The following is a 27,999-nucleotide window of genomic DNA, read 5'->3' as shown; positions in this document are numbered from 1 at the left end:
AATTACAACATAGCTTTACTGTGGTTAACTTAGGTTTTATTAATTCTGACTTATTCAATCAATACATAAATAACTCAAGAACATGCATCGTGGGGTTGGGTTAAATGCGGAAGACACATTTCGGTTGAATGCATTCAGTTGTGACTAGGCAACTGACTAGGTATCCCCCCGTTCCCATCAGTCACTGGTTTGGAAATGTCTTCACTACATTATGTTGTCCAATCATATCTTGTCAGATCAGTTACTTAAAGAAGGAGGGAAGAAAGGAAGAATGCATTTTGAAGTATTGGAGCAGGGCCTGTCACCTCCCGAGGTGCTATTTTTGCAAGCATCGCTCTGGTCCATGAACACTGGGCCTGTCTGTCTGTAGGTAGGTAGGTTGAGAACGTCCTCTACAGTAGTCATGGGTGAGTGGGCGGAGCTCCATCCCTAGACCCCAGAGCCCCACCCAGGAGGGGGCGGGGGAATAAAGTCTGGGGGCGGTTCAGAGAGGTAGTCCTGATCAGGGTGTCCATTGGCCCTCACTGTTGCTGAGGAGAGGAAAATAATATGTATTATTTAGAGAGCGTGTGTTTGTGTGTGTGTGTGTGTGTTTGATTGTGTCTCACCTATATGCCCAGTAGAATGTGTGGGAGGGCTGGAGACAGGCAGACTGGTCACATGCAGAGTGGAGGTGGTGGTTAAGGCTCTCCTCACTGCCGTCTGATAGTTGTGGTACAGGGTGGCCCCATACTAAACAAAGATAGATACGGGTAGGTACACACAACGTAGGATTCACAGCCTATACACAATTGGACTGTTGTACCCCTACTGAACCGTGCTGAGCCAAGCTGTACTGTGCTGGTTACTCATTCACCATAGTTGCTGGAACCGAGCTGGGAGGAATAATGTCAAAAGGAACTAACTGAGGCAACACAGTATGGTTCAGGTCCGCAGTCAGTAAAGGGTAAGAGTAAAGGGTAAGGGTTAATGGTAAGAGTAAAGGGTAATAGTAAAGGGTAAGGGTTAAGGGTAAGAGTAAAGGTAAGGGTTAAGGGTAAGAGTAAAGGGTAATAGTAAAGGGTAAGGGTTAAGGGTAGGAGTAAAGGGTAAGAGTAAAGGGTAATAGTAAAGGGTAAGAGTAAAGGGTAATAGTAAAGAGTAACGGGTAAGAGTAAAGGGTAAGAGTAAAGGGTAGGAGTAAAGGGTAAGAGTAAAGGGTAAAGGGTAAGAGTAAAGGGTAAGAGTAAAGGGTAGGAGTAAAGGGTAGGAGTAAAGGGTAAGAGTAAAGGGTAATAGTAAAGGGTAAGAGTAAAGGGTAAGAGTAAAGGGTAAGAGTAAAGGGTAAGGGTTAATGGTAAGAGTAAAGGGTAATAGTAAAGGGTAAGAGTAAAGGGTAAGAGTAAAGGGTAATAGTAAAGGGTAATAGTAAAGGGTAAGAGTAAAGGGTAAGAGTAAAGGGTAATAGTAAAGGGTAATAGTAAAGGGTAAGGGTTAAGGGTAGGAGTAAAGGGTAAGGGTTAATGGTAAGAGTAAAGGGTTAAGGGTAATAGTAAAGGGTAATAGTAAAGGGTAAGAGTAAAGGGTAAGAGTAAAGGGTAAGAGTTAATGGTAAGAGTAAAGGGTAATAGTAAAGGGTAAGAGTAAAGGGTAAGAGTAAAGGGTAAGAGTAAAGGGTAAGGGTTAATGGTAAGAGTAAAGGGTAATAGTAAAGGGTAAGAGTAAAGGGTAGGAGTAAAGGGTAGGAGTAAAGGGTAAAGGGTAAGAGTAAAGGGTAAGAGTAAAGGGTAAGAGTAAAGGGTTAAGGGTAAGAGTAAAGGGTAAGAGTAAAGGGTAGTAGTAAAGGGTATGAGTAAAGGGTAAAGGGTAAGAGTAAAGGGTAAGAGTAAAGGGTAAGAGTAAAGGGTAATAGTAAAGGGTAAGAGTAAAGGGTTAAGGGTAATAGTAAAGGGTATGAGTAAAGGGTATGAGTAAAGGGTATGAGTAAAGTCGAACCTTGGCTACTCTGATGGAGTTGACCCAGAGGGAGAGAGTGTGCTCATCGTCACAACACAGGAACCTGATGTACTGGGACTCCTTCTGGATCTGAGGATGCTACAGAGCAAGACCACAACATATTGTATTGATGGTAATCAACGCACCTACAGCTAAATCTCCCATGCATGCAATGTCTGTCAGGAGAGACTGCATTGATGCTTGATGCAATACGTCTTTGTTCAAGTAGCCCAGTATTTATTTTTTAGAAGTTCATCAAAGAGCCTGCAGGAGGCGACCTATGCTCACATTAGCCAAGCCATAAGATGGAGCTCCATATGTACTTCACTTGCAATGGTAAGAACCTTTCTCAATCATGTTAAGAATGCATGAACATTCCCATACACCCAAAATAAATGGTGAGTAAAAAATAAAAGGCCCCTAATTTGAACCATAACTTTGTTGCCTGTTTTAAATCAAATCCCTTATTTGAAGATACACTCTTTTTTTCACACCAACTTTTTTGCCTCTAGAAAATAGTGTCCAAAACAGAAATGGATTCAGCTCGTATGTTGCCGTTATAAACCATACCGTGGAAATATAAGCTCAAGTTCAAGGTAAGAGTTAGGAACTCAACTTCCGGTGATGTACCTTTAAAAACAAATCATTGTCAGACATGGTTGTGACCTATTAGAACTGACCTATTATAACTGACCTATGACCTAATGTAACTGACCTATGACCTATTGTAACTGACCAATTATAACTGACCTATTGTAACTGACCTATTATAACTGACCTATGACCTATTGTAACTGACCTATTATAACTGACCTATGACCTATTGTAACTGACCAATTATAACTGACCTATTGTGACCTATTATAACTGACCTATTGTAACTGACTGGCCAATTGTAACTGACCTATTGAAACTGACTGGCCTATTATAACTGACCTATTGTAACTGGCCTATTGTAACTGGCCTATTGTAACTGACCTATTATAACTGACCTATTGTGACCTATTATAACTGACCTATTGTAACTGACTGGCCTATTGTAACTGGCCTATTGTAACTGGCCTATTGTGACCCATTATAACTGACCTATTGTGACCTATTATAACTGACCTATTGTAACTGACCTTTTGTAACTGGCCTATTATAACTGACCTATTGTGACCTATTATAAATGACCTATTATAACTGACCTATTTTAACTGGCCTATTGTGACCTTTTGTAACTGACCTATTGTAACTGACTGACCTATTGTGACTGACCTATTGTGACCTATTATAACTAACCTACTATAACTGACCTATTGTATCTGACCTATTATAATTGGCCTATTGTAACTGGCCTATTGTAACTGACCTATGACCTAATGTAACTGACCTATGACCTATTGTAACTGACCAATTATAACTGACCTATTGTAAGTGACCTATGACCTATAACTGACTTATTATAACTAACCTATTGTGACCTATTATAACTGACCTATTGTAACTGACCTATTGTAACTGACTGGCCTATTGTAACTGACCTATTATAACTGACTTATTGTGACCTATTATAACTGACCTATTGTAACTGGCTGGCCTATTATAACTGACCTATTGTAACTGACTGGCCTATGGTAACTGGCCTATTGTAACTGGCCTATTGTGACCCTTTATAACTGACCTATTGTGACCTATTATAACTGACCTATTGTAACTGACCTTTTGTAACTGGCCTATTATAACTGACCTATTGTGACCTATTATAAATGACCTATTGTAACTGACCAATTGTGACCTATTATAACTGACCTATTGTGACCTATTATAACTGACCTATTGTGACCTATTATACCTGACCTATTGTAACTGACCTTTTGTAACTGGCCTATTATAACTGACCTATTGTGACTTAAATCAAATCCCTTATTTGAAGATACACTCTTTTTTTCACACCAACTTTTTTGCCTCTAGAAAATAGTGTCCAAAACAGAAATGGATTCAGCTCGTATGTTGCCGTTATAAACCATACCGTGGAAATATAAGCTCAAGTTCAAGGTAAGAGTTAGGAACTCAACTTCCGGTGATGTACCTTTAAAAACAAATCATTGTCAGACAGGGTTGTGACCTATTAGAACTGACCTATTATAACTGACCTATGACCTATTGTAACTGACCAATTATAACTGACCTATTGTGACCTATTATAACTGACCTATTGTAACTGACTGGCCAATTGTAACTGACCTATTGAAACTGACTGGCCTATTATAACTGACCTATTGTAACTGGCCTATTGTAACTGGCCTATTGTAACTGACCTATTATAACTGACCTATTGTGACCTATTATAACTGACCTATTGTAACTGACTGGCCTATTGTAACTGGCCTATTGTAACTGGCCTATTGTGACCCATTATAACTGACCTATTGTGACCTATTATAACTGACCTATTGTAACTGACCTTTTGTAACTGGCCTATTATAACTGACCTATTGTGACCTATTATAAATGACCTATTATAACTGACCTATTTTAACTGGCCTATTGTGACCTTTTGTAACTGACCTATTGTAACTGACTGACCTATTGTGACTGACCTATTGTGACCTATTATAACTAACCTACTATAACTGACCTATTGTATCTGACCTATTATAATTGGCCTATTGTAACTGGCCTATTGTAACTGACCTATGACCTAATGTAACTGACCTATGACCTATTGTAACTGACCAATTATAACTGACCTATTGTAAGTGACCTATGACCTATAACTGACTTATTATAACTAACCTATTGTGACCTATTATAACTGACCTATTGTAACTGACCTATTGTAACTGACTGGCCTATTGTAACTGACCTATTATAACTGACTTATTGTGACCTATTATAACTGACCTATTGTAACTGGCTGGCCTATTATAACTGACCTATTGTAACTGACTGGCCTATGGTAACTGGCCTATTGTAACTGGCCTATTGTGACCCTTTATAACTGACCTATTGTGACCTATTATAACTGACCTATTGTAACTGACCTTTTGTAACTGGCCTATTATAACTGACCTATTGTGACCTATTATAAATGACCTATTGTAACTGACCAATTGTGACCTATTATAACTGACCTATTGTGACCTATTATAACTGACCTATTGTGACCTATTATACCTGACCTATTGTAACTGACCTTTTGTAACTGGCCTATTATAACTGACCTATTGTGACTTAAATCAAATCCCTTATTTGAAGATACACTCTTTTTTTCACACCAACTTTTTTGCCTCTAGAAAATAGTGTCCAAAACAGAAATGGATTCAGCTCGTATGTTGCCGTTATAAACCATACCGTGGAAATATAAGCTCAAGTTCAAGGTAAGAGTTAGGAACTCAACTTCCGGTGATGTACCTTTAAAAACAAATCATTGTCAGACATGGTTGTGACCTATTAGAACTGACCTATTATAACTGACCTATGACCTATTGTAACTGACCAATTATAACTGACCTATTGTGACCTATTATAACTGACCTATTGTAACTGACTGGCCAATTGTAACTGACCTATTGAAACTGACTGGCCTATTATAACTGACCTATTGTAACTGGCCTATTGTAACTGGCCTATTGTAACTGACCTATTATAACTGACCTATTGTGACCTATTATAACTGACCTATTGTAACTGACTGGCCTATTGTAACTGGCCTATTGTAACTGGCCTATTGTGACCCATTATAACTGACCTATTGTGACCTATTATAACTGACCTATTGTAACTGACCTTTTGTAACTGGCCTATTATAACTGACCTATTATAAATGACCTATTATAACTGACCTATTATAACTGACCTATTTTAACTGGCCTATTGTGACCTTTTGTAACTGACCTATTGTAACTGACTGACCTATTGTGACTGACCTATTGTGACCTATTATAACTAACCTACTATAACTGACCTATTGTATCTGACCTATTATAATTGGCCTATTGTAACTGGCCTATTGTAACTGACCTATGACCTAATGTAACTGACCTATGACCTATTGTAACTGACCAATTATAACTGACCTATTGTACGTGACCTATGACCTATAACTGACTTATTATAACTAACCTATTGTGACCTATTATAACTGACCTATTGTAACTGACCTATTGTAACTGACTGGCCTATTGTAACTGACCTATTATAACTGACTTATTGTGACCTATTATAACTGACCTATTGTAACTGGCTGGCCTATTATAACTGACCTATTGTAACTGACTGGCCTATGGTAACTGGCCTATTGTAACTGGCCTATTGTGACCCTTTATAACTGACCTATTGTGACCTATTATAACTGACCTATTGTAACTGACCTTTTGTAACTGGCCTATTATAACTGACCTATTGTGACCTATTATAAATGACCTATTGTAACTGACCAATTGTGACCTATTATAACTGACCTATTGTGACCTATTATAACTGACCTATTGTGACCTATTATACCTGACCTATTGTAACTGACCTTTTGTAACTGGCCTATTATAACTGACCTATTGTGACTTAATATAAATGACCTTTATAACTGACCTATTGTATCTGACCTATTATAATTGGCCTATTATAACTGACCTATTGTAACTGACCTATGACCTATAACTGACCTATTGTAACTAACCTATTGTGACCTATTATAACTAACCTATTGTGACCTATTATAACTGACCTATTGTAACTGACCTATTGTAACTGACTGGCCAATTGTAACTGACCTATTGTAACTGACTGGCCTATTGTAACTGACCTATTGTAACTGGCCTATTGTATCTGACCTATTATAACTGGCCTATTGTAACTGGCCTATTGTAACTGGCCTATTGTAACTGGCCTATTGTGACCGACCTATTGTAACTGACCTATTATAACTGACCTATTGTAACTGACCTATTGTAACTGACCTATTGTATCTGGCCTATTGTATCTGGCCTATTGTGACCTATTGTAACTGACCGACCTATTGTAACTGACCTATTATAACTGACCTATTGTAACTGACCTATTGTAACTGACCTATTGTAACTGACCTATTGCAACTGGCCTATTGTGACCTATTATAACTGAACTATTGTGACCTATTGTAACTGACCTATTATAACTGACCTATTGTAACTGACCTATTGTGACCTATTATAATTGACCTAGTCTAACTGACCGGTGATACATCTTCTAAAATGTTCTTACTTGTTAACAGTTACAGGTCAGTCGGACTAATATAAGTCCATTCTTGTGAACTACATTAAACTACATTCACTTCCTTACTGGTTGTTGGTTGACCTTACCATGAGAACCATCACTATCATCAACTGAGCTGTTCATTTCCTGAAAATATGAAACAGAGGCAACAGAGATAACATAGAGATAACATAGGGGTAGATCTTGGGCTCCTGAGTGGCGCAGCGATCTAAGGCACTGCATCTCAGTGCTCACTACAGACACCCTGGTTCGAATCCAGGCTGTATCACAACCGGCCGTGATTGGGAGTCCCATAGGGCAGCACGGAATTTGCCCAGCATCTTCCTGGTTTGGCCGGTGTAGGCCATCATTGTAAATAATAATTCGTTCTTAACTGACTTGCCTGGTTAAATAAAATAAAAAAAAGTTTTAAAAAATAGGATAGTAGCAAAAGTGCAAACTGCCCATCTGGCACTCCAAGCAGGATAAAGTAAACAAAGCAAGCTCAAAGTATTAGAAAGATTTCAAGTAATATTTCAACCCAGGTCTGGAGAGAACATTGGGGTTGAGTGGTGAATTGTAGTTGCAAACTAAGGACCATCAGACACAGCTCAACCCAGCTGCAAGGTTCTAAGTACCTGACCCTGAACGCTCTTCTGAAGGGACGCCACAACCCAGCATGTGTCAGACAACCAACTGACAACCAACTGACAACCAACTCACACCTCACTCCCCCTGCTTTCATTCTTTTTCTGAGACAATTATATTCTCGGTAGGGGTTAAAGTTCCTTATTAAAATGATAACTGACAGGTCGTTTAAGTCTGTCTGTCTTTGTCTGTCTCTTGGGATGTCTGCCTCTCTCGCTCTTTCTCTCTCTGTCTGCCTGCCTCGGTCTGTCTGCCTCGGTCTGTCTGCCTCGGTCTGTCTGCCACTGTCTCTCTCGCTGTCTCTCTGTCTCTCTCTCTCTCTTTCACTGTCTCTCTCTGTCTCTCTCTCTCTCTCTCTTTCACTGTCTCTCTCTCTCTCTTTCTCTCAGTCTCCATTGCACTCTTTTCTCCCTTTCTCTCTCTTTCGCTCTGTCTCTCCCTGTCTCTCTCTTTCGCTCTTTCCCTCTGTCTCGCTCTTTCCCTCTGTCTCGCTCTTTCCCTCTGTCTCGCTCTTTCCCTCTGTCTCGCTCTTTCCCTCTGTCTCGCTCTTTCCCTCTGTCTCGCTCTTTCCCTCTGTCTCGCTCTTTCCCTCTGTCTCGCTCTTTCTCCCCCGTCTCTGTCTCCCCATCTCTGTCTCTCTCTTTCTCTCTACCTGTCTCTCCCTGTCTCTCTCTTTCTATATATCTGTCTCTTGCTGTCTCTCTCTGTCTCGCTCTTTCTCTGTGTCTCTCTCTTTCTCTCTCTTTATGCTTCTCTCCATCTTGCTGTCTCTCTCTCTCTCTTTCACTCTGTCTCCCTCTTTCCCTCTCTCTCTGTCTCTCTCTCTGTCTCTTGCTGTCTCAATTTCTCTCTGTCTCTCCTTGTCTCTCTCTTTGTCACTCTCTTTCTCTCTGTCTCTCTCTTTATGTCGCTCTATTTCTCTGTCTCTCTTTCGTTCCTCATAATAGATAGTGATCTCTGATGGACCACACAAAACTATAGCAACATCCACATCAGATGTCTGTGTGTGGTGGTGCCGTGGCAATGTGTTATAGTAGACACAATAGGACACAACTTCCTGTTAACATTTTTTATATTTAAATATTTATTCAAATATTTGTTGCCTTGCTGGCCCTCAAAACTTTGCATTTGTATTGTTGCAAACCATGCAGGGCCGAGCACGCCCCCATCCACATTGACAGGGCTTAGTGGAGCAGGTAGAGAGCTTCAAGTTCCTCCTATTGTGACCTATTATAACTTACCTATTGTAACTGACCTACTGTAACTGACCTATTATAACTGACCTATTATAACTGACCTATTGTGACCTATTATAACTGACCTATTATAACTGGCCTATTGTGACCTATTATAACTGACCTATTGTAACCGACCTATTGTAACTGACCTACTGTAACCGACCTATTGTATCTGGCCTATTGTGACCTATTGTAACTGACTGACCTATTGTGACTGATCTATTGTGACCTATTGTAACTGACCCATTGTGACCTATTATAACTGACCTATTGTAACTGACCTATTGTATCTGACCTATTATAACTGACCTATTATAACTGGCCTATTGTAACTGGCCAATTGTAACTGGCCTATTATGACCTATTGTAACTGACCTATTATAACTGACCTATTATAACTGACCTATTATAATTGACCAATTGTGACCTATTATAACTGACCTCACTCTTTGTCTGAGAAAATTATATTCTCGGTAGGGGTTAAAGTTCCTTATTAAAAAGCCTCTCGATGACTGACAGGTGGTTTAAGTCTGTCTCTGTCTGTCTGCCTGTTTCTGTGTTGGTCTGTCTGCCTCTGTCTCTCTCTTTCTCTGTCTCTCTCTCATTCTCTTGTTCTCTTGTTCTCTCGTACTTTCTCACTTGACACCTCACTCCCCCTGCTTTCATTCATTTTCTGAGAAAATTATATTCTGGGTAGGGGAAATGTTCCTTATTAAAATGATAACTGACAGGTCGTTTAAGTCTGTCTGTCTGTTGGTCTCTGTCTGTCTGCCTCTGTCTCTCTCGCTGTCTCTCTCGCTGTCTCTCTGTCTGTCTCTCTGTCTGTCTCTCTCTCTCTCTGCATCACTGCTTGGAATGTCAACTGTTTGGCATCCGACCGCAAGGCGCTACAGAGGGTAGTGCGTATGGCCCAGTACATCACTGAGGCTGAGCTCCCTGCCATCCAGGACCTCTATCTACACCAGGCGGTGTCAGACTACAGCTACCCAAGTCATAGACTGTTCTCTCTGCTACCTCATGGCAAACGGTACCGATGCACCAAGTCTAAAACCAACAGGACCCTGAACGGCTTCTACCACCAAGCCATTAGACTGCTAAATAGTTAACCAAATAGCACCCAGACTATCTGCATTGACCCTTTATGCACTAACTGTTTTGACTCATCACATATGCTGCTGTTACTGTTTATTATCTATCCTGTTGCCTGGTCACTTTATCCCTACCTATATGTACATATCTACCTCCATTACCTAGTACCCCTGCACATCCACTCTGTACTGGTACCCTGTGTATATAGCCAAGTTATCGTTATTCATTGTCTATTCCTCGTGTTATTATCTTTTTATTATTTCTCAATGTTTTCTCTCTACATTATTGGGAAGGGCCCGTAAGTAAGAATTTCACTGTTAGTCTACATCTGTTGTTTTATGAAGCATGTGACACATACCATTTCATGTCATTTGATTTGAACCTCTCCATCTGGGTTTTTACAGAGCAGTTAACCCCCACAATTACTCCATTACAATGTGACTGACCCTGTGCTTCTTTCAGCCTGTCAAAAGTGTGTGTGTGTGTGTGTGTGTGTGTGTGTGTGTGTGTGTGTGTGTGTGTGTGTGTGTGTGTGTGTGTGTGTGTGTGTGTGTGTGTGTGTGTGTGTGTGTGTGTGTGTGTGTGTGTGTATGTTACCTCATCTGTTACCTCAGGGTGTTGATGGGAGAAGAGTAAAAAAACTCAAATGGATAACCATCATGCTATTGTTTCCTCTGAAGTGGATGGCCTACCTTGAGGATGAAGCAGAAGTCAGTGGGTGCTTTGTATTTCTGTTTGTAATCAGTGGTGGTGTAGATGTTGACTTTGTCAAACTGAATGAAGCACGCCAGGTCCCTGGATGTCTGCCAAGGGAGAAAAACATGAAAAAACCTGCACAAGTAGAATTCAGTTCATATGGATTATATTATTGAAGATGCAGTAAGTTAGTAAGGATTTCCTACAGCAGTGTTTTAGTAAGAAATGTCCCAACATGAATGAATGTGTGGACTGTGGACTTCTTCACTAATTGTTTTTTTAACTGGTTTACCTCAGTTCTATGTAGAAACAACATGTATAGGTCTCTGTAAAAGTTTATAAATGGCTTGTATACTGTATATCAAAAATACTTTCTATGTTTGGACAAGATTTACTGGACTTGCTGGACTTTGATGGTTATTATGTCACTTCCTGTACCTTTGTCTTTCCTTTAGGCACATAGTATATCCCAGAAGCTCTCAGCAGGAAGTAGCGACGTTTCCACGATTTCTTCCCGTCCTCCCTCAGATACAGCGGCCCTTCCAGGTCTGGGACGATGAGAGACGGCCCCTCAAAATTTTCCTGGATTCAGACGTTTAAAATAAGGTGTGTGGAAGTGTTTGAGGGTTTGTATAAATCTGATTTGCTGTAGAGGAAGGAGAATTCCTTCAACAAAATATTGGTACAGTGAATGTGTTTACTATGTAGGCTACAGAATCCACTATAAGTGTGTTTGTGACGATAACTCACCTTTAGCAGAAGTTCCTTATGGCATTCTTTTATCTCATTCATAAATTGTTTATGTTTCTTCCATAGGTAGAATATCTTGGAGGTGAAAAGACAATGTTAGATTTAAAAAACAGATAAAAAAAACACCTTATGGAACAGTGGGGACTGTGAAGCAACACAAACATTGGCACACACACACACACACACAGACACACACACACACACACACACGCACACACACGATAACATACGCACTATACATACACATGGATTTAGTACTGTAGACATGTGGTAGTGGTGGAGTAGGGGCCTGAGGGCACATAGTGTGTTGTGAAATCCGTGGAATGTATTGTAATGTTTTAAAATTGTATAAACTGCCTTAATTTTGCTGGAACCCAGGAAGAGTAGCTGCTGCTTTGGCAGGAACTAATGGGGATCCATAACAAATACAAATATAAATATCAGCACAGGGATATCAATAATGGAACTAAAACACAGAGCTTAGTTGCCAGTTTGTCTACTATAACCATGTCACGTCCTGACCAGTAAAGGGGTTATTTGTTATTGTAGTTTGGTCAGGACGTGGCAGGGGGTGTTTGTTTTAGGTGTTTCCGTTTTTTTTTGGTTAATGTTCTATGTTAGTATATTTCTATGTTCGTTCTAGTTTTTCTATTTCTATGTTTAGTTTATTGGGTTGACCTTCAATTGAAGGCAGCTGTTCCTCGTTGCCTCTAATTGAAGGTCCTATTTAGTAGGGGTGTTTTTCTATGGGTTTTTGTGGGTAGTTGTTCCGTATGTGTAGCTGTGTGCCTCACAGGACTGTTTTTTGTCGTTGTTTTGTATTAAGTGTTTATTTTGGTTTTCTTCTGTAACAAAAGAAGATGAGTATTCACATTCCCGCTGCGCCTTGGTCCAATTCCTATGACGAACGTGACAAACCAACTCTTTCATTTGGTAAAAAGTTAGCAAAAATAGAGACATATGTAGCAACCATGCAACATGCCATTTCACTGTTAAATTAGAAAGCACAGTTCACTGTTTTGTGTGAACTCTGGGCCATGTTCATAAGGGCATGCAACAGTAAATGTTTGAAAACATTTTGCAACAGAAAGCAAAAATATAAATTTGTTATTAGTGAAGTTCAGGTAGTTTCTCCCTGTTTCAGTAAATGTTATTCCTTTTGGTGCCGAATCAATACTTCCCAGGTCTCTACTGTACTCACCTGGGGGTCTTTGAAGAGGAGATATTTGTTGGGTCTCAGAAGGAAAAGGATTTGGTTTTCACTGTCTCGTGTCCATGCGGAAAGAGGCTCCACCAGATATTCATGGTCTTCAAACCCCCTTTCTGTATTGAGAAAAAAAATAGGAACTTCATTGCTTTCTGAAAATGATGTACATTAAATCATACTGTACAATATATCTTAAATCATACCACAAATACTTTGACTGCACTTGACTGAGCTTGCTTGGTGCAATGGAACCAATGGAAGAGTCCAAAAAGTACAAACCCGACACCCAACTGGCATTTCAGTCAGGCTCAATCAAACCCTCAAAGTATTTGACAGAAACAAATACTATTTGAACCCAGGTCTGGTGTGTGAGCCTCACCAGCCTGCAGTTCAGGGTTGGTCTCGCATAGACTCCAGTCCATGCTGCAGTCGCAGTGGGTCTTCTCAAACAGATTATCCAGCACGTCCCTCACCGTCTGTCTCTCGTCCACCATCAGTGTCTTGGAGCTGCCATCGCTCATCATCACCTTGACCACCAACTACAAGGATGTACATAGGAACAACCATAGACATATAAGTACTTATTGGGGACACTCAATATGGCCACCGGTTCACCCATCACAGATCATTGACTTGAATGGGGATAGCCATTCTAGTAATTCTATTTCTATGTGAAGAGCATCGCACAATGATTACTAGAGTAGTGTGCATCTACACTCCCCTCCGTATGTATTTGGACAGTAAAGCTAACATGTTAAATGTGTCTCTATAATCCAGCATTTTGGATTTGAGATCAAATGTTTCATAGTAGAGAATGTCACCTTTAATTTGAGTTATTTTTTTTATACATGTCTGTTTCACAGTTTAGAAATGAAAGCACTTTATGTACCTAGTCCCCTCCATTTTAAGATGTCATAAGTATTTGGACAGATTTGACTTATTAGCGTAAAGTAGCCAAAAGTTTTGTATTTGGCCATATATCCCTTGCACACAATGACTTCATCAAGCTTGTTGGATGCATTTACAGCATGTTTTGGTTGTGTTTCGGATGATGTTTTGGTTGTGTTTCGGATGATGTTTTGGTTGTGTGTCGGTGTGTTTCGGATGATGTTTTGGTTGTTTCGGATGATGTTTTGGTTGTGTTTCGGATGATGTTTTGGTTGTGTTTCGGATGATGTTTTGGTTGTGTTTCGGATGATGTTTTGGTTGTGTTTCGGATGATGTTTTGGTTGTGTTTCGGATGATGTTTTGCCCAATAGGACGTGAAATGAAAGGTTACATTCTGGATCGTTGCCTCATATGAACCATTTGATCTCAGATCTGAAATGCTGCTGTATAGAGCTGTTATTTACAATTTTAGCATCACTGTCCAAATACATACGGAGGGGAGTGTATATATAGGTGTTTTCCTACATGATATGGAGGTATCTCAACTCCTCACAAAGTGAAGCTGTTAATATAGCCAGTTTAGTGAAATGAACCCAATGTACCTTCTTAACTTTGGCTTCTTTTAGCTTCTCCAGAGCCAGCTTGATTTTGTCAGCTTTGGCTTGTGCTTCAGCCTCTCCCTGGAAAAATGAAGGTATACTGTTTGATTAAAAGAGCAAGAGTGTAAAGAAGTGCTACCTTTTACTGTATATTGGAAGTAAATAGCTACAAAAACAGAAAGGTTAAAATGCCTTGATATACAGAAATATAAATAACTGCAGAACTCAAGGGCCTGATGTTGTGTACCCTTGCATTTATAACAGAAATAGTTATGTGTTCTTGCCTGAGACCTGAAGACTTACATTAGCTCCCCTGGCTAATGCCTAGCTTTTAGCTCAGAGTGCTAACAGTCTTGTGGTGAGCAGGAAACCCGGGTTCCAACCCCAGTCAGTCACACATTACAGCATATCTATGGGAAGTTACCGCTAGCAGTGGTTCAGAGGGTTCAGGAGGGAGAGAGGAGGATGACATTTGGGATGAGGGGATAGGTGCTTGGAGATGTTGTTGCGCGGTGTAGTAGCCAGACTTGTTCTGTTGTGTGTGGACATGTCCCGTCTTGGCTGCATTCAGTGTCTCCTCTGTCTCCGTCAAATCTGACCCCAGATCAGCCATCAGAGCGTCAAGGTCATGATCCTCTAGCTCATTTAGAGATTCTACCAGAGAGGAAGATGAAAATTAGAGGAAGTAGGGTTAATCTGATCAAATAGGGTTGTGGGTAAATGTTATAACACACCTACTTCCCTTCTTATTAATTATTTTCCAGTCTAACCCGTGTACAAGTCAAATGTGCTTAGTAAGGTTGCTATTGGCAAGCACGGCTTGAAAGACATTTACAGTATGTCATATGCATCAACTCTATAGATAACATTTCTACTGTTTGATGACCTAGTGTTGCTGGTGTTTTTCACCTTTCAAATCTGTGAACCCAATAGAGAAGTTGTTTTCTATCTGTGAACTGCTGGATGACATTTCTGAGGGATCCGTTTCATACCCAAGACTCTGTCAAGACAAAGGTTTCAGATGAAGAGTTTGCATACAGATATTTTAGGACATGAATAAACAGGAATTGTATGTTTTACATACACTCTTACAAAAAAAGGGTTCCAAATGGGTTCTTCGTCTGTCCCCATAGGAGAAACATTTTTGGTTCCAGGTTGAACCCTTTTTGGTTCCATGTAGAACCCTCTGTGGAATTCAAAAGGGTTCTTACTGGAATCCTAAAAGTGTTCTTCAAAGGGTTCTCCTTCGGGGAGGTTCTAGATAGACCCTTTTTTTTCTAAGAGTATAGAGTACACTCAAACAATGTTGCAGCATTTGTAAATTAATTCTTAGAAAGCCCTATTCAAGGACGTTCAGGGTAGCCAGGCTTATAAGCTGTGTGGAACACAGAATTCAGACCTTGTATTTTTTTATGTCAAATAGAAAGATAACAAAAATAAAAAGAAGAAAGCTATAATTCTGCACTACGACAATGATGTGATGTCAGAGAGAAACTGATTATTATAGATGTAACGCAATGTTTTCATAAACATCCCCAGCAGGCAACACCAGTAATTATATATCTTAAACAGTCTATAGAAGTGGGCGACCTGCCAACTTCCATATGATCTCCCCTGGCACACAACTGAAACCTGATGAATGTGGTGACAAACATGTGTTTTCATGTTCAAAGCCATGCTCAATTAAACCTTTAGCCCTTTGAGTCATTGGGTAGCAAACCATGGATGGATTCTGAGGTCTGATTAGCCTGCATGCTCCCAGGCAATAACCCAAATTATGTATAAATCCAATCATGGCCATAATTGGATTACATTTGATCCTCTTAAATTCAGGAAGAATGATTATTCAAATAAAAAAATCTTCCTAATTTGGATAAGACCCTGTTAGACAGTGACATATTTGTGGTTCTCCATATGAGGTTTAATTGACCCATTCCGTACTGTTTGATTTTAATGTAATGCCATTTAGGACCACTCCTGTCCTTAGATCTACATTCATTAAAGGGGAAGATCCATATTTTACAACTTGATGGTAGATGGTTCCCCACCCTGAAAGTAGTCTATGGGCCATGAGAAACTATAACCCATGTTTTAAACAGCCACTCCAAACTTCAGCTAACTTTATCTACCGCAAGCAGCTAAAAATCTATGGAAGTGATTTGGCAACGTCACACCCGATATTGAGTTAATTTGGTTATTTTGTATTCCTTATTTGCCCCTATCACTTTCATTGATGTTTAGCTAGTGGTGGCTTACATTAGCTGGTTTGTAATGGCTGTTTAAAGAAAACCAAGCCATGGATTATAGTTTCTCCTGGCCCATAGACTACTTTGGGCTCCTTAGTGGCGCAGCGGTCTAAGGCACTGCATCTCAGTGCAAAAGGCGTCACTGCAGTCCCTGGTTTGAATTCAGGCTGCATCAGATCCGGCCAAGAATGGGAGACCCATTGGGCGGCGCACAATTGGCCCAGCGTCGGCCGGGGTAGACCGTTATTGGAAATAAGAATATGTTCTTAACTGACTTGCCTAGTTAAATAAAGGTACTAAAAATAAAATTACAAGGTGAGGAAACATCTAATGTTAAGTTGTAAAATAGTGAAATGTCCCTTTATGTGGAGTTTAATGCATGGCATACAATGCACATACTGTAGGCCTAAGCCAGTATTCTATTTGTGTCAAAATGTTTCGTCTGGCTTCATACATAATAGTGTCACGGAGGACCGAAGTGCTTGAGGACATATTCATATTACGATGACCTTATAATCAGTGACTCGCGTCCATTACTCAAACCAGACGATATTACTTAATTTCTCATCATTCACTTTTACTTCATTCATAATAAATCAACATCTTCTCTAAATTAATAATTTAAAAAAATAAATTGGAAAAGAAAAGGCTAATTTCTAGCTGTAGTCCTTGGGTTACACCGCTACAGTCTCAAAAAAAATAAGTTTTAACACAGCTGCTGATGTTCTGATGAATCATGGGAAGTGTAGTTTATGAATAAGAGTGGTCCCAGTGATAACTTACCTGTGTTAGGAGGTCCATCTCTCCAAGCAGGTCAGTGAACATGGTGTCTATGTCCTCCATCTGTTACAGAGAACAAGCAGCAGTTGTTTAAAACAAATGGCTACACGCAAGAAGACCATCAATGAGCCCTACCAGTGTAGACTGCTGAGGGGAGGACGCCTTATTATAATGGCTGGAACGGCGTGAATGGAATGGCATCCAACACATGGAAACCATGTTTAATACCATTACCACGAGCCCATCCTCCGCAATTAAGGTGACCACTGACTTCCTGTGAGCCGTAAACATGACATCATTGGAGTTGACAGAGAATAGCCCTACTCAACCAAAGCCGCTTCAACTTGTAAAATCATAATTAAAAGGCATAATTCAGCTAAATTGCATGTGTTTCCTAACCTTGAATGCAGTCTATGGACAAAGAAAGGCTGTAATCCCATCCTTGGCTTTTACTGACACCAACTGCTAATATAAGCTTTTTTCTAACCGACAAAACGATGTAAGTGAATGGTACCCAGTTAGCATGTTTTAAATGTCATACCCATAGTGCCACAGAGACTCTACAATGTGGCAGTGTGGTATGTGATGGCTCAAAGTGCTTCCATGTTGCTTGTACTTTGAGAGGCAGACACATTTTTATTAGAAGCTGCCAGACAAGAGTTTCTTTAAAAAGGTCCAATGCAGCTGTTTTTATCTCAATATCACATCTTTTCTGGGTAACAATTAAGTACCTTACTGTGATTGTTTTCAATTAAAATGGTCAAAACGAAACAAAAATATCTTCTTAGGAAAGGGCAACTTCTCAAGCAATAATCTGGGAGTGGTCTGAGTAGGGAGGAGAAAACTGAAAACTAGCTGTTATTGGCAGAGAGGTTTGGAACTCTCTTTCTTATTGGTCTATTAACTAATTTACCACCTGGTGATGTCAAACTCAATCCCACCAAAACAGGCAGAAATTTCAGGCTGTCTTTTCAAACAGCTCTTACACTAAAAGGCCATTATCAGAATTTTCACAATTTCAACATATTATTCAAATCAAATCACATTTTATTGGTCACATGCGCCGAATAAAACCGGTGAAGACTTTACCGTGAAATGCTTACTTACAAGCCCTTAACCAACAATGCAGAGTTAAAAAGTAAGAAAAATATTTGCTAAATAAAAAAGTAAATCGTAACACAATAAAATAACAATAACGAGGCTATAAACAAGGGGTACCAGTACTGAGGCAATGTGCAGTGGTACAAGGTATTGGAGGTAATACAGTATGTAAATGTAGGTAGGGGTAAAAGTGACTAGCCAATCAGGATAGATAATAAATAGTAGCAGTAGCGTATTTGAAGAGTGTGAAAGTGTGTCGATGTGTGAGTGTGAGTGTGTGTGTGGCGTCAATATGTATGCATGTGAGTGTGTGTGTGTGTGTGGCGTCAATATGTATGCATGTGAGTGTGTGTGTTTGTCTGTGTGTGTGCGTTGGAGTGTCAGTGTAGTATGTGTGAGTGTGTGGTTAGATTCCAGTGAGTGTACAGTACATCGAGCCAGTGCAAGAGAGTCAGTGCAAAACAAAATAAAGACACAAAAATAAATAACAAAGGTCAGTTAATGTAAATAGTCCAGCTAGCCATTTCATTACCTGTTCAGCAGTCTTATGCCTTGGGGGGTAAAAGTTGTTCAGAAGCCTTTTTGGTCCCAGACTTGGGTCTCCAGTACTGCTTGCAGTGCGGTAGCAGAGAGAACAGTCTATGACTTGGGTGTGCTGGAGTCTTTGACCATTTTTAGGGCCTTCCTCTGACACCGCCTGGCATAGAGGTCCTGGTATAGAAGTTCGGCCTTAGTGATGTACTGGGCCGTATGCACTACCCTCTGTAGCGCCTTGCGGTCGGATTCCGTACTAGGCAGTGATGCAGCCAGTCAGGATGGTGCAGCTGTATACCTCTTTGAGGATCATTGTCGTGCCTTCTTTATGACTGTGTTGGTGTATTTGGACCATGATAGGTCCTTAGTGATGTGGACACTGAGGAACTTGAAGTTCTCGATCCTCTCCACTACAACCCTGTTGATGTGAATGGGGGCATGATCGGCCATCCGTTTCCTGTAGTCCACGATAAACTCCTTTGCCTTGCCCACGTTAAGAGAGGTTGTTGTCTTGGCACCACATTGCAAGGTCTCTGACCTCCTCCCTATAGGCCATCTCCTCATCGTCAGTGATCAGGCCTACCGCCGTTGTGTCATCGGCAAACTTAATGATGGTGTTGGAGTCGTGCGCAGCCACGCAGTCATGGATGAACAGGGAGTAAAGGAGGGGACTAAGTACGCACCCCTGAGGGGCCCCCGGGTTGAGGGTCAGCATGGCGGATGTGTTGTTGCCTATTCTCACCACCTGGGGGGCGGCCCGTCAGGAAGTCCAGGATCCAGTTGCAGAAGGAGGTGTTCAGTCCCAGGCTCCTTAGCTTAGTGATGAGCTTTGAGGGCACTATGGTGTTGAACGTGGAGCTGTAGTCAAACAGGTGTTCCTTTTGACCAGGTGGGAAAGGGCCGTGTGGAGTGCAAAGGAATTGACATCATCTATGGATTTGTTGGGGCGGTATGTGAATTGGAGTGGGTCCAGTGTTTCTGGGATGATGGTGTTGATGTGATCCATGACCAGCCTTTCAAAGCATTTCACGGCTATAGAGGTGAGTGCTACGCGGTGGTAGTCATTTAGAAAGATTACCTTGGCATTCTTGGGCACAGGGACTATGGTGGTTGGCTTAAAAAAATATATAGGTATTACAGACTGGGCTAGGGAGAGGTTGAAAATGTCAGTGAAGACACTTGCCAGCTGGTCAGCGCATGCACTGAGTACTCGTCACTGTGAATGTTAACCTGTTCTGGTCTTACTCACATCGGCTACAGAGCACGTGATCATACAGTCGTCCGGAACAGCTGGTGCTCTCACACATGCTTCAGTGTTGCATGCCTCGAAGTGTGCATAGCAGGTATTTAGCTCGTCTGGTAGGCTCGCGTTTGCAAGCCCTGACACATCCAATGAGTTCCTCTGTCCAGTGTCTGTGTTCTTTTACACATCTTAATCTTTTATTTTTATTGGCCAGTCTGAGATATGTATTTTTCTTTGGAACTCTGCCTAGAAGGCCAGCCTCCCGGAGTCGCCTCTTCACTGTTGACATTGAGACTGGTGTTTTGCGGATACTGTTTAATGAAGCTGCCAGTTGAGGACTTGTGAGGCGCCTGTTTCTCAAACTAGACACTCTAATGTACTTGTCCTCTTGCTCAGTTGTGCACCGCTCCTCTTTCTATTCTGGTTAGAGCCAGTTTGCGCTGTTCTGTGAAGGGAGTAATACACAGCATTGTACGAGATCTTCAGTTTCTTGGCAATTTCTTCCATGGACTAGCCTTCATTTCTCAGAACAAGAATAGACTGACGAGTTTCAGAAGAAAGGCCTTTGTTTCTGGCCATTTTGAGCCTTTTTCCTATTTTCTTTTCTTGCCTTAAAATTGATTTTTGGGGGGGTTGTATCATTTGATTTACACAACAAGCCTACCACTTTGAAGATGCAAAATATTTAATTATGTAACAAACAATAAATAAGACAAAAAACAGAACTTGAGTGTGCATAACTATTCCCCCCCCTCCCCAAAGTCAATACTTTGTAGTGCCACCTTCTGTAGGAATTACAGCTGCAACTCTCTTGGGGTATGTCTCTATAAGCTTGGCACATCTAGCCACTGGGATTTTTGCTCATTCTTCAAGGTAAAACTTCTCCAGCTCCTTCCAGTTGGATGGGTTCCGCTGGTGTACAGCAATATTTAAGTCATACCACAGATTCTCAATTGGATTGAGGTCTGGGCTTTGACTAGGCCATTCCAAGACATTTAAATGTTTCCCCTTAAACCACTCAAATGTTGCTTTAGCAGTATGCTTAGGGTCATTGTCCTGCTGGAAGAGGAACCTCTGTCCCAGTCTCAAATCTCTGGAAGATTGAAACAGGTTTCCTTCAAGAATTTCCCTGTATTTAGTGCCATCCATCATTCCTTCAGTTCTGACCAGTTTCCCAGGCCCTGCCGATGAAGCACATCCCCACAGCATGATGCTGCCACCACCATGCTTCACTGTGGAGATGGTGTTCTCTTGGTGATGAGAGGTGTTGGGTTTGCACCAGTTAAAGCGTTTTCCTTGATGGTCAAAAAGCTCACTTTTAGTCTCATCTGACCAGAGTACCTTCTTCCATATGTTTGGGGAGTCTCCCACATGCCTTTTAGCAAACACCAAACGTGTTTGGTTATTTTTTACTTTAAGCAATGGCTTTTTTCTGGACACTCTTCCGTAAAGCCCATCTCTGTGGAGTGTACAGCTTAAAGTGGTCCTATGGACAGATACTCCAATCTCCACTGTGGAGCTTTGCAGCTCCTTCAGGGTTATCTTTGGTCTCTTTGTTGACTCTGATTAATGCCCTTCTTGCCTGGTCCGTGAGTTTTAGTGGGCGGCCCTCTCTTGGCAGGTTTGTTGTGATGCCATGTTCTTTAAATGTTTTAATAATGGATCTAATGGTGCTCCGTGGGATGTTCAAAGTTTCTGATATTTTTTTATAACCCAACCCTGATCTGTACTTCTCCACAACTTTGTCCCTGACCTGTTTGGAGCGCTCCTTGGTCTTCATGGTGCCGCTTGCTTGGTGGTGCCCCTTGCTTAGTGGTGTTGCAGACTCTGGGGCCTTTCAGAACAGGTGTATATATACACTGAGATCATGTGACAGATCATGTGACACTTAGATTGCACACAGGTGGACTTTATTTAACTAATTAAGTCACTTCTGAAGGTAATTGGTTGCACCAGATCTTATTTAGGGGCTTCATAGCAAAGGGGGTGAATACATATGCACCCACCACTTTTCTGTTTTTAATTTGTTGAACATTTTTGAAACAATGAATTTTTTTCATTTCACTTCACCAATCAGGACTATTTTGTGTATGTCCATTACATGAAATCCAAATAAAAATCGATTTAAATTACAGGTTGTAATGCAACAAAATAGGAAAAACGCCAAGGGGGTGAATACTTTTGCAAGGCACTGTAATGGGCCTCTGTACGCCTATGTAGATATTCCATTAAAAATCAGCCATTTCCGGCTACAATAGTCATTTACAACATTAACAATGTCTGCATTTCTGATTAATTTGATGTTATTTTAATGGACAACAAAATGTGATTTTCTTTCAAAAACAAGGACATTTCTAAGTGACCCCAAACTTTTGAATGGTAGTGTATAAAACAGAGAGAAATCCAGTTTTTTGACTGTACTGGACCTTTAAGAGAGAGAGGCTATGCTGCACAATAAACCATCCCATAAGCAAAGTCTGATGCTCTTTGAGAGAGAGGCCTGTTCAGGTTAGCTACTGAGTTAGTCCATATGGAGAATGGGGAGCGTTTATTGCCAACGTTAGGTAAAATATGCACCAGTACATGTTTAGCAGGCAGCTCTGGCCAAATGGATCATCTCTTCAAGTTTTTCCTTTAGATAGGAGCACTGTCTCGCCAAAGTTGAGAGGCATTCTATAACCATAACTCGTATGAACATCGGAACAGCATAAGTAGACCATATGTAAGGACATACTGAGGATCCATAGTATGGAGTAAAGAATACATCTGAACCAAGTTTTGTTGGTCCAGATTAGAACTTTATTAAATAGATATAGTAACTTTCTTTCACTCTCTGAATTCTTGTCCACCCAGCATAGCTAACGCCTGAATAGTTCAACTCTATTCTGTTTTGCCAGACTAGTAAACAGACCATCCATTAAGTTGTAATGAGGAACAGAAAAAGGGCTGCATGGGGTGAGTATTGTTTCCATATGAAAGTCAAAATGCTTGATGTAAACAATGTGGGTCTTTGTTCCAGGTCCTGATTCTGCTATATTCTGTCTGACAGAACCTGTGTGTTTTTAAAGGGGGTGGAAATAACAAACTTGGCATTGTGACATATCGGGGGCTTGGAAACAACACGCTCCTCTCATGACACTCAGCTCCATCAACTCAACACAGCTTAGGGACCAAGTGTCTAGTGCACAAGACTACACGTTTAGCTACTTCTCAAAAAAACTGTTTGACAAAGGTCCATGCATCCAGCCACCCACCCACCCACCCAGCCATCCATCCATCCACCCACCCACCCACCCATCCATCCACCCACACAGCCATCCATCCATCCATCCATCCATCCATCCATCCATCCATCCATCCATCCATCCATCCATCCATCCATCCAAGTACCCAGCCACCCACCCACCCACCCATCCATCCATCCATCCATCCACCCACCCACCCACCCACCCATCCATCCACCCACACAGCCATCCATCCATCCATCCATCCATCCATCCATCCATCCATCCATCCATCCATCCATCCATCCATCCATCCATCCATCCATCCATCCATCCAAGTACCCAGCCAGCCACCCACCCACCCACGCACCCAGCCACCCACCTATCCAGCCACCCACCCACTCAGCCATCCACCCACCCAGACACCCACACAGCCACCAATCCATCCACCCATCCATCCATCCATCCACCCATCCAGCCACCCATCCACCCATCCACCCATCCAAGTACCCACCCACTCAGCCAGCCATCGACCTGATAGCTCATTGAAACAGACACATACACTGACGTTCCACATCATCCTGTTCTAGCAAAGAGGCTGCTTTCAGCTGCCACTGTGGTCTGTGGACATGTTACTTCTGCATTGACACATAAAGTGACACACTAAAGAACAGACAGACAGACAGACAGAAAGGCCAACGCCTAATCAACAATGATTTATTGTACAGAGAGAGACAGATACAGTGCTTGTTGATAGTGACTGTAGGCTACATATGTTGAATGTTCTTGTGGTCAAATGCTCCCTCTGTTTTATAATTGAATACATAAGCAATTACTGGCTGCTGCTGTAAAAGACATGTGTTTGCTTTAATTGGGCAATCTGGCATTCAATGGCTATCATTAATTATAAATCCAAAAAGGATGTACCAATCCCAGATTGCCTATTTAACCAAAGCTGATGTGTATGTTCAAGTATTTAACCCTAAACTGGCCAGTGGGCTGTATTTGTGATAGTAATGTACTGTAGTAGCACATAACAATTTCAGCATGACATGAAAATAATACAAGGCCAAATATGAGCAATTCAACGTCACATTAAGAGCAACCACGTCCTTATCTTTGGCAGTACCAGAAGAAGCATTAAACCTCAAACCTCGAAAGAGTGTAATTCCAGACCCTAACATAACATAACAGACGATGACGCTACAAGTAAAGCGTCTATTCACAGACGTATTAAGGAAGCAAAGTCATAGGATATACATTTCAAAGATAAACATTTCAAAGATAAACAGGATCCTGTCTAAAACAACCAAAGCGTTTACCTTTGTAGTCGAACGATCACCCGGGTTACTCTCCAGTCATAGAGTCAAGGTTAGATATTGTATCTGTAGTTCTGGTGTCTTAAAGTACATGTGCAACTTGCACATGTGGGGTTGAACTGGAACTGGTATGAATACTGAGACTTGTCTGATAGTGGGCTCTATTTCCTGTTCTGCGGGGAAGTTGACCTTCTCACTGTTGCATGACTCAGGAAAAGGCTTGGTTTGTACTGTATCTAAGCATGAGTTGGCTTTCTCTTCTTGTCTCCTCTGCTTAATCTGCACTGGTCTGAGGATGCGGGATTAGGTTCAAACAAAATGTTGGAAGCTTACTGTGAATTTGCTTTGGGGCTTGTCCAGATTTGAGGGAGGATTCAATGTTCAGGCTTTGAAAAGGTTTCATTTTACTGTAGGTTGTGATTTCATACATGTTTTATAACTATGTCATAAAGTTGATACGGACTCTATTCGCAGTTTAAAAACGCAGCATAAGTTGGTGTTAATGTTACAAGGAATGTTACTGAATGCATCATAGGCCATCTAATAACATGAAAAGATGTAGCCTAAAGGGTTTGTCAGTTCATCGGTTTACAGAGTAGACGTCAAAACACACGTGTGGTCCTGACAGCAATTCCTAATTAGTCTGAAAAAGGCCATATATATATAGGAGTATTCCTGTACACAGTCCTCTTACTCCACAGTCATCAGAGTAAATTGTGTGCTTGTGGGAGTTCCATTATTAAAGCCTGTGATATTTTTAATGAAAGAAAGCAAGCAGAGGAAACATTCAACCACGGTTGAATTTCAACTGGAGGCTCATGCTTTAACCAAAGCCACATGGCAAAAGGAGGATGAGGGAAACGGAGAGGTTGTAAAGTATACATAAAAGATGACAGACTTAGGTTTTCATCTCTCCTTTTTACGATTCCTTAGATTTGTGTTTTAAAAAGTCTGTCGCTGCGCACTTAATGTTAGAGTGGAGATCAAAGCCGTCATTCGCCCCTCGAAGCTGCCATTCACCCCTTGAGTAAATTTGATAGTACATAATTTTGTGGGGGAAAAGGTCTGTTGTCTGAAACATATACCGTCCCCTGTCGAAGTCTCAAATACCTTTTAGCGTGGAATTTATTCTTCTGTTTTTATTTCAAATTTTTCATTAGCTTGTATTCCGAAGCAAAAATAGCAGAGGCATTGTAAATCAAACATTAACTTGTGCTTTCATAATTTACAGTAACTAACAGTACCTTTTGTTTGATTTACTTTATTTCACAATTAGTTAAGTACTAGACAGCCATACATAACTTTGTGTTTTTCGACCTTACAAACTAACTCACAGTGGGTAACAAAATCGTTGGAGGCATGGGCGGATTGGCCATCTGGCAATTCTGGCAAACGCTAGATGGGCCGGATCATCTTAATTTTTTTGGGGTGGGCTGGTTGAAAACGGAAAGGTGGTGCCGAAAAAGTTAGAGAGACAAAAAAAGGCTCTTGAGGTCGACGCTGTTAAATGTGTGAAATTAGTAGCCGTATTTTCTAAAAGTTCTGGTTCTGCTGGTCTGAGTGCTGTGACTGTGTCTGTGCTGAGAAATTATGTTAGACTTAGCACCGACAAATCAGCTGCTGCTTCAAAAGATAGTGCAGTCGAGGTAGAGAGAAAACTGAGAAAGACACACACACACACTAACCAGGTTTCCATCCAAACTTTTTATGCGAGTAGTACATGTCAGAATTTTTTTTAAATGACAGGCCTGGAAACAGAACATTTGTCGATAAACTTTACACATGTCGACAAAACAAAATATGCTAAACAAAGTGGGATATTTTTGTGTCGGTAAAATGTATTATGTGAGAAATGTTGGTAAAATGCTTCTATGCGCAAATATTGAAATAATAACTAACCATCATATCGAAGTAAACTTGGAGTCACGCGATGACATGTGTCGTCCTCCCTCTACGACTCGATGGGAAAGCATGCAGTTTATTAGGCTACAGATTAAATAAATAATGAAGAACTTCACAGGGTGGTGAAAGTACACGATGATGAGCTTGATGCTCCTTTCCAATAAATATCAAGGGTCTTATTCTGGTGACATGAATCATGATCATCGATCCTTGTCTGTATTGACAAATAAAAATAATCTTGCTCTTTTTTCCAGAATCGTCTCATCATGAAGGCTATACCCACACCGTACCTTCAAGCTGTTGGCTATAGCACACATACCAATACCAGAGCGGACACACTCACTATAACACAAACATTTGTTGTGGGAAACCCATCAGTAGAGTTGAAAATGCAATGAACAGTCATTTAACTTTTTAAAATGTATTTTGTACATGGGAATTTAACTGCAAAATTTATTTTTATGTGCCCTACGTAATCACACAGAGCATTTTATCCTCAACAGGTCAATGTGATGGAAACTGCATATTGTTTTAATGTGGATTTTAGAATATTCGGATGAACATCTGTTGCCAATTGGATGGAAACCTAGCTAGTGACACAGATTTAGCCTACAGCTGCCAGTTAATAATTTGGCTGTATATTGTATGAAATATTAGGCTAATTAACACTTAGGTCTAATGAGGGAAGGGGAAATTCAGGGGAACACATTTGACAGGCACGAACTTGCAATAGCTTAAAAAGTTGTTAGATTGGCTTTTATAACACAGAATTCATTAGCCATCTATAAAACATTAAATACAGTACTACTGCTTTTTATTAAATACAAGTCATCGTGTATTACTATGAAAAAAACGTAATGAATAAATAATAATTGCTAAATAATCCTCTGTTAAAACAATTAAAATACACAGACCTTTTAACAATGCTTATTCGCTCCTGAATCTCAGTCTCTTGAGCCAATGAGTGGAAGTGAGTCTGGTGTCAGATAACATTACATAACCACCGCCACTGGAGGCTTGTAAGTCCCACCTATTTAATTTGCTGAAAGGTCTGTCATTTCTTGGCAGAAAGATATCCATACACTGTAAAACAAACCACAACGCTGGAAATCTGTCCACATCCACATAAAGTAGTATGAGGATTCTATGACAAACAATAGAAGAGAGGGAGAGAAGGAGACTGGCAGTTCCTTCATGTAGCCAATGGTTGTATTATACAGTCAAAACGTTAAGGAACTGGTGGTCTCTCTCTCCTTCTCTATTGAGTTATATGGAGCATAACTTAGCTAAGTGGGCAGGGTAACACTTTATTTTAAAGGACCGTTTATAAACCATTTGTAAGGC

General features: G+C 40.7%; 1 protein-coding gene and 1 long non-coding RNA gene across 4 annotated transcripts; one reads left to right on the top strand and one right to left on the bottom strand.

Annotated features, from left to right (window-relative positions):
- Positions 1-19: 19 nt before the first annotated feature.
- Positions 20-24,921, bottom strand: LOC106598127 (amyloid beta A4 precursor protein-binding family B member 1-interacting protein). 3 transcript variants are annotated; one of them, XM_014189199.2, is made up of 13 exons: positions 24,757-24,921; positions 17,336-17,395; positions 15,216-15,306; positions 14,731-14,960; positions 14,310-14,387; positions 13,199-13,358; positions 12,814-12,935; positions 11,613-11,687; positions 11,301-11,444; positions 10,859-10,969; positions 1,975-2,073; positions 609-732; positions 20-530 (listed from the first exon to the last, which is right to left on the bottom strand). In XM_014189199.2, exons 2-13 carry the CDS (start codon positions 17,393-17,395, stop codon positions 430-432), a joined length of 1,395 nt encoding a protein of 464 aa, XP_014044674.1. In that variant the 5' UTR covers positions 24,757-24,921; the 3' UTR covers positions 20-429. The 3 variants fall into 3 exon arrangements, with proteins under 3 accessions (XP_014044674.1, XP_045570429.1, XP_045570430.1); XM_045714473.1 differs by having other exon boundaries at positions 20-524; XM_045714474.1 differs by lacking the exon at positions 1,975-2,073.
- Positions 1,885-27,947, top strand: LOC106598137 (uncharacterized). The gene is made up of 9 exons (XR_006769055.1): positions 1,885-2,107; positions 2,223-2,310; positions 2,487-2,570; positions 3,931-4,014; positions 5,256-5,339; positions 10,781-11,045; positions 11,318-11,468; positions 17,405-17,591; positions 26,910-27,947. It is a non-coding gene; the product is annotated as an uncharacterized lncRNA (long non-coding RNA).
- The last annotated feature ends 52 nt before the right edge of the window (positions 27,948-27,999 follow it).

Source organism: Salmo salar, chromosome ssa03, assembly GCF_905237065.1.
Source record: "Salmo salar chromosome ssa03, Ssal_v3.1, whole genome shotgun sequence".
Classification (NCBI taxonomy): domain Eukaryota; kingdom Metazoa; phylum Chordata; class Actinopteri; order Salmoniformes; family Salmonidae; genus Salmo; species Salmo salar.
This window is presented reverse-complemented; position numbering and strand designations above follow the sequence as displayed.

Coding starts and splice junctions, on each gene's coding strand:
- LOC106598127 (XM_014189199.2), bottom strand. CDS start 17,395: ATGGAGGACATAGACACCATGTTCACTGACCTGCTTGGAGAGATGGAC. Junction 14,961..15,215: donor TGGGTTCACAGATTTGAAAG/GTGAAAAACACC, acceptor CCTCTCTGGTAG/AATCTCTAAATGAGCTAGAG. Junction 10,970..11,300: donor TGCCTAAAGGAAAGACAAAG/GTACAGGAAGTG, acceptor CTCCCTTGGCAG/ACATCCAGGGACCTGGCGTG.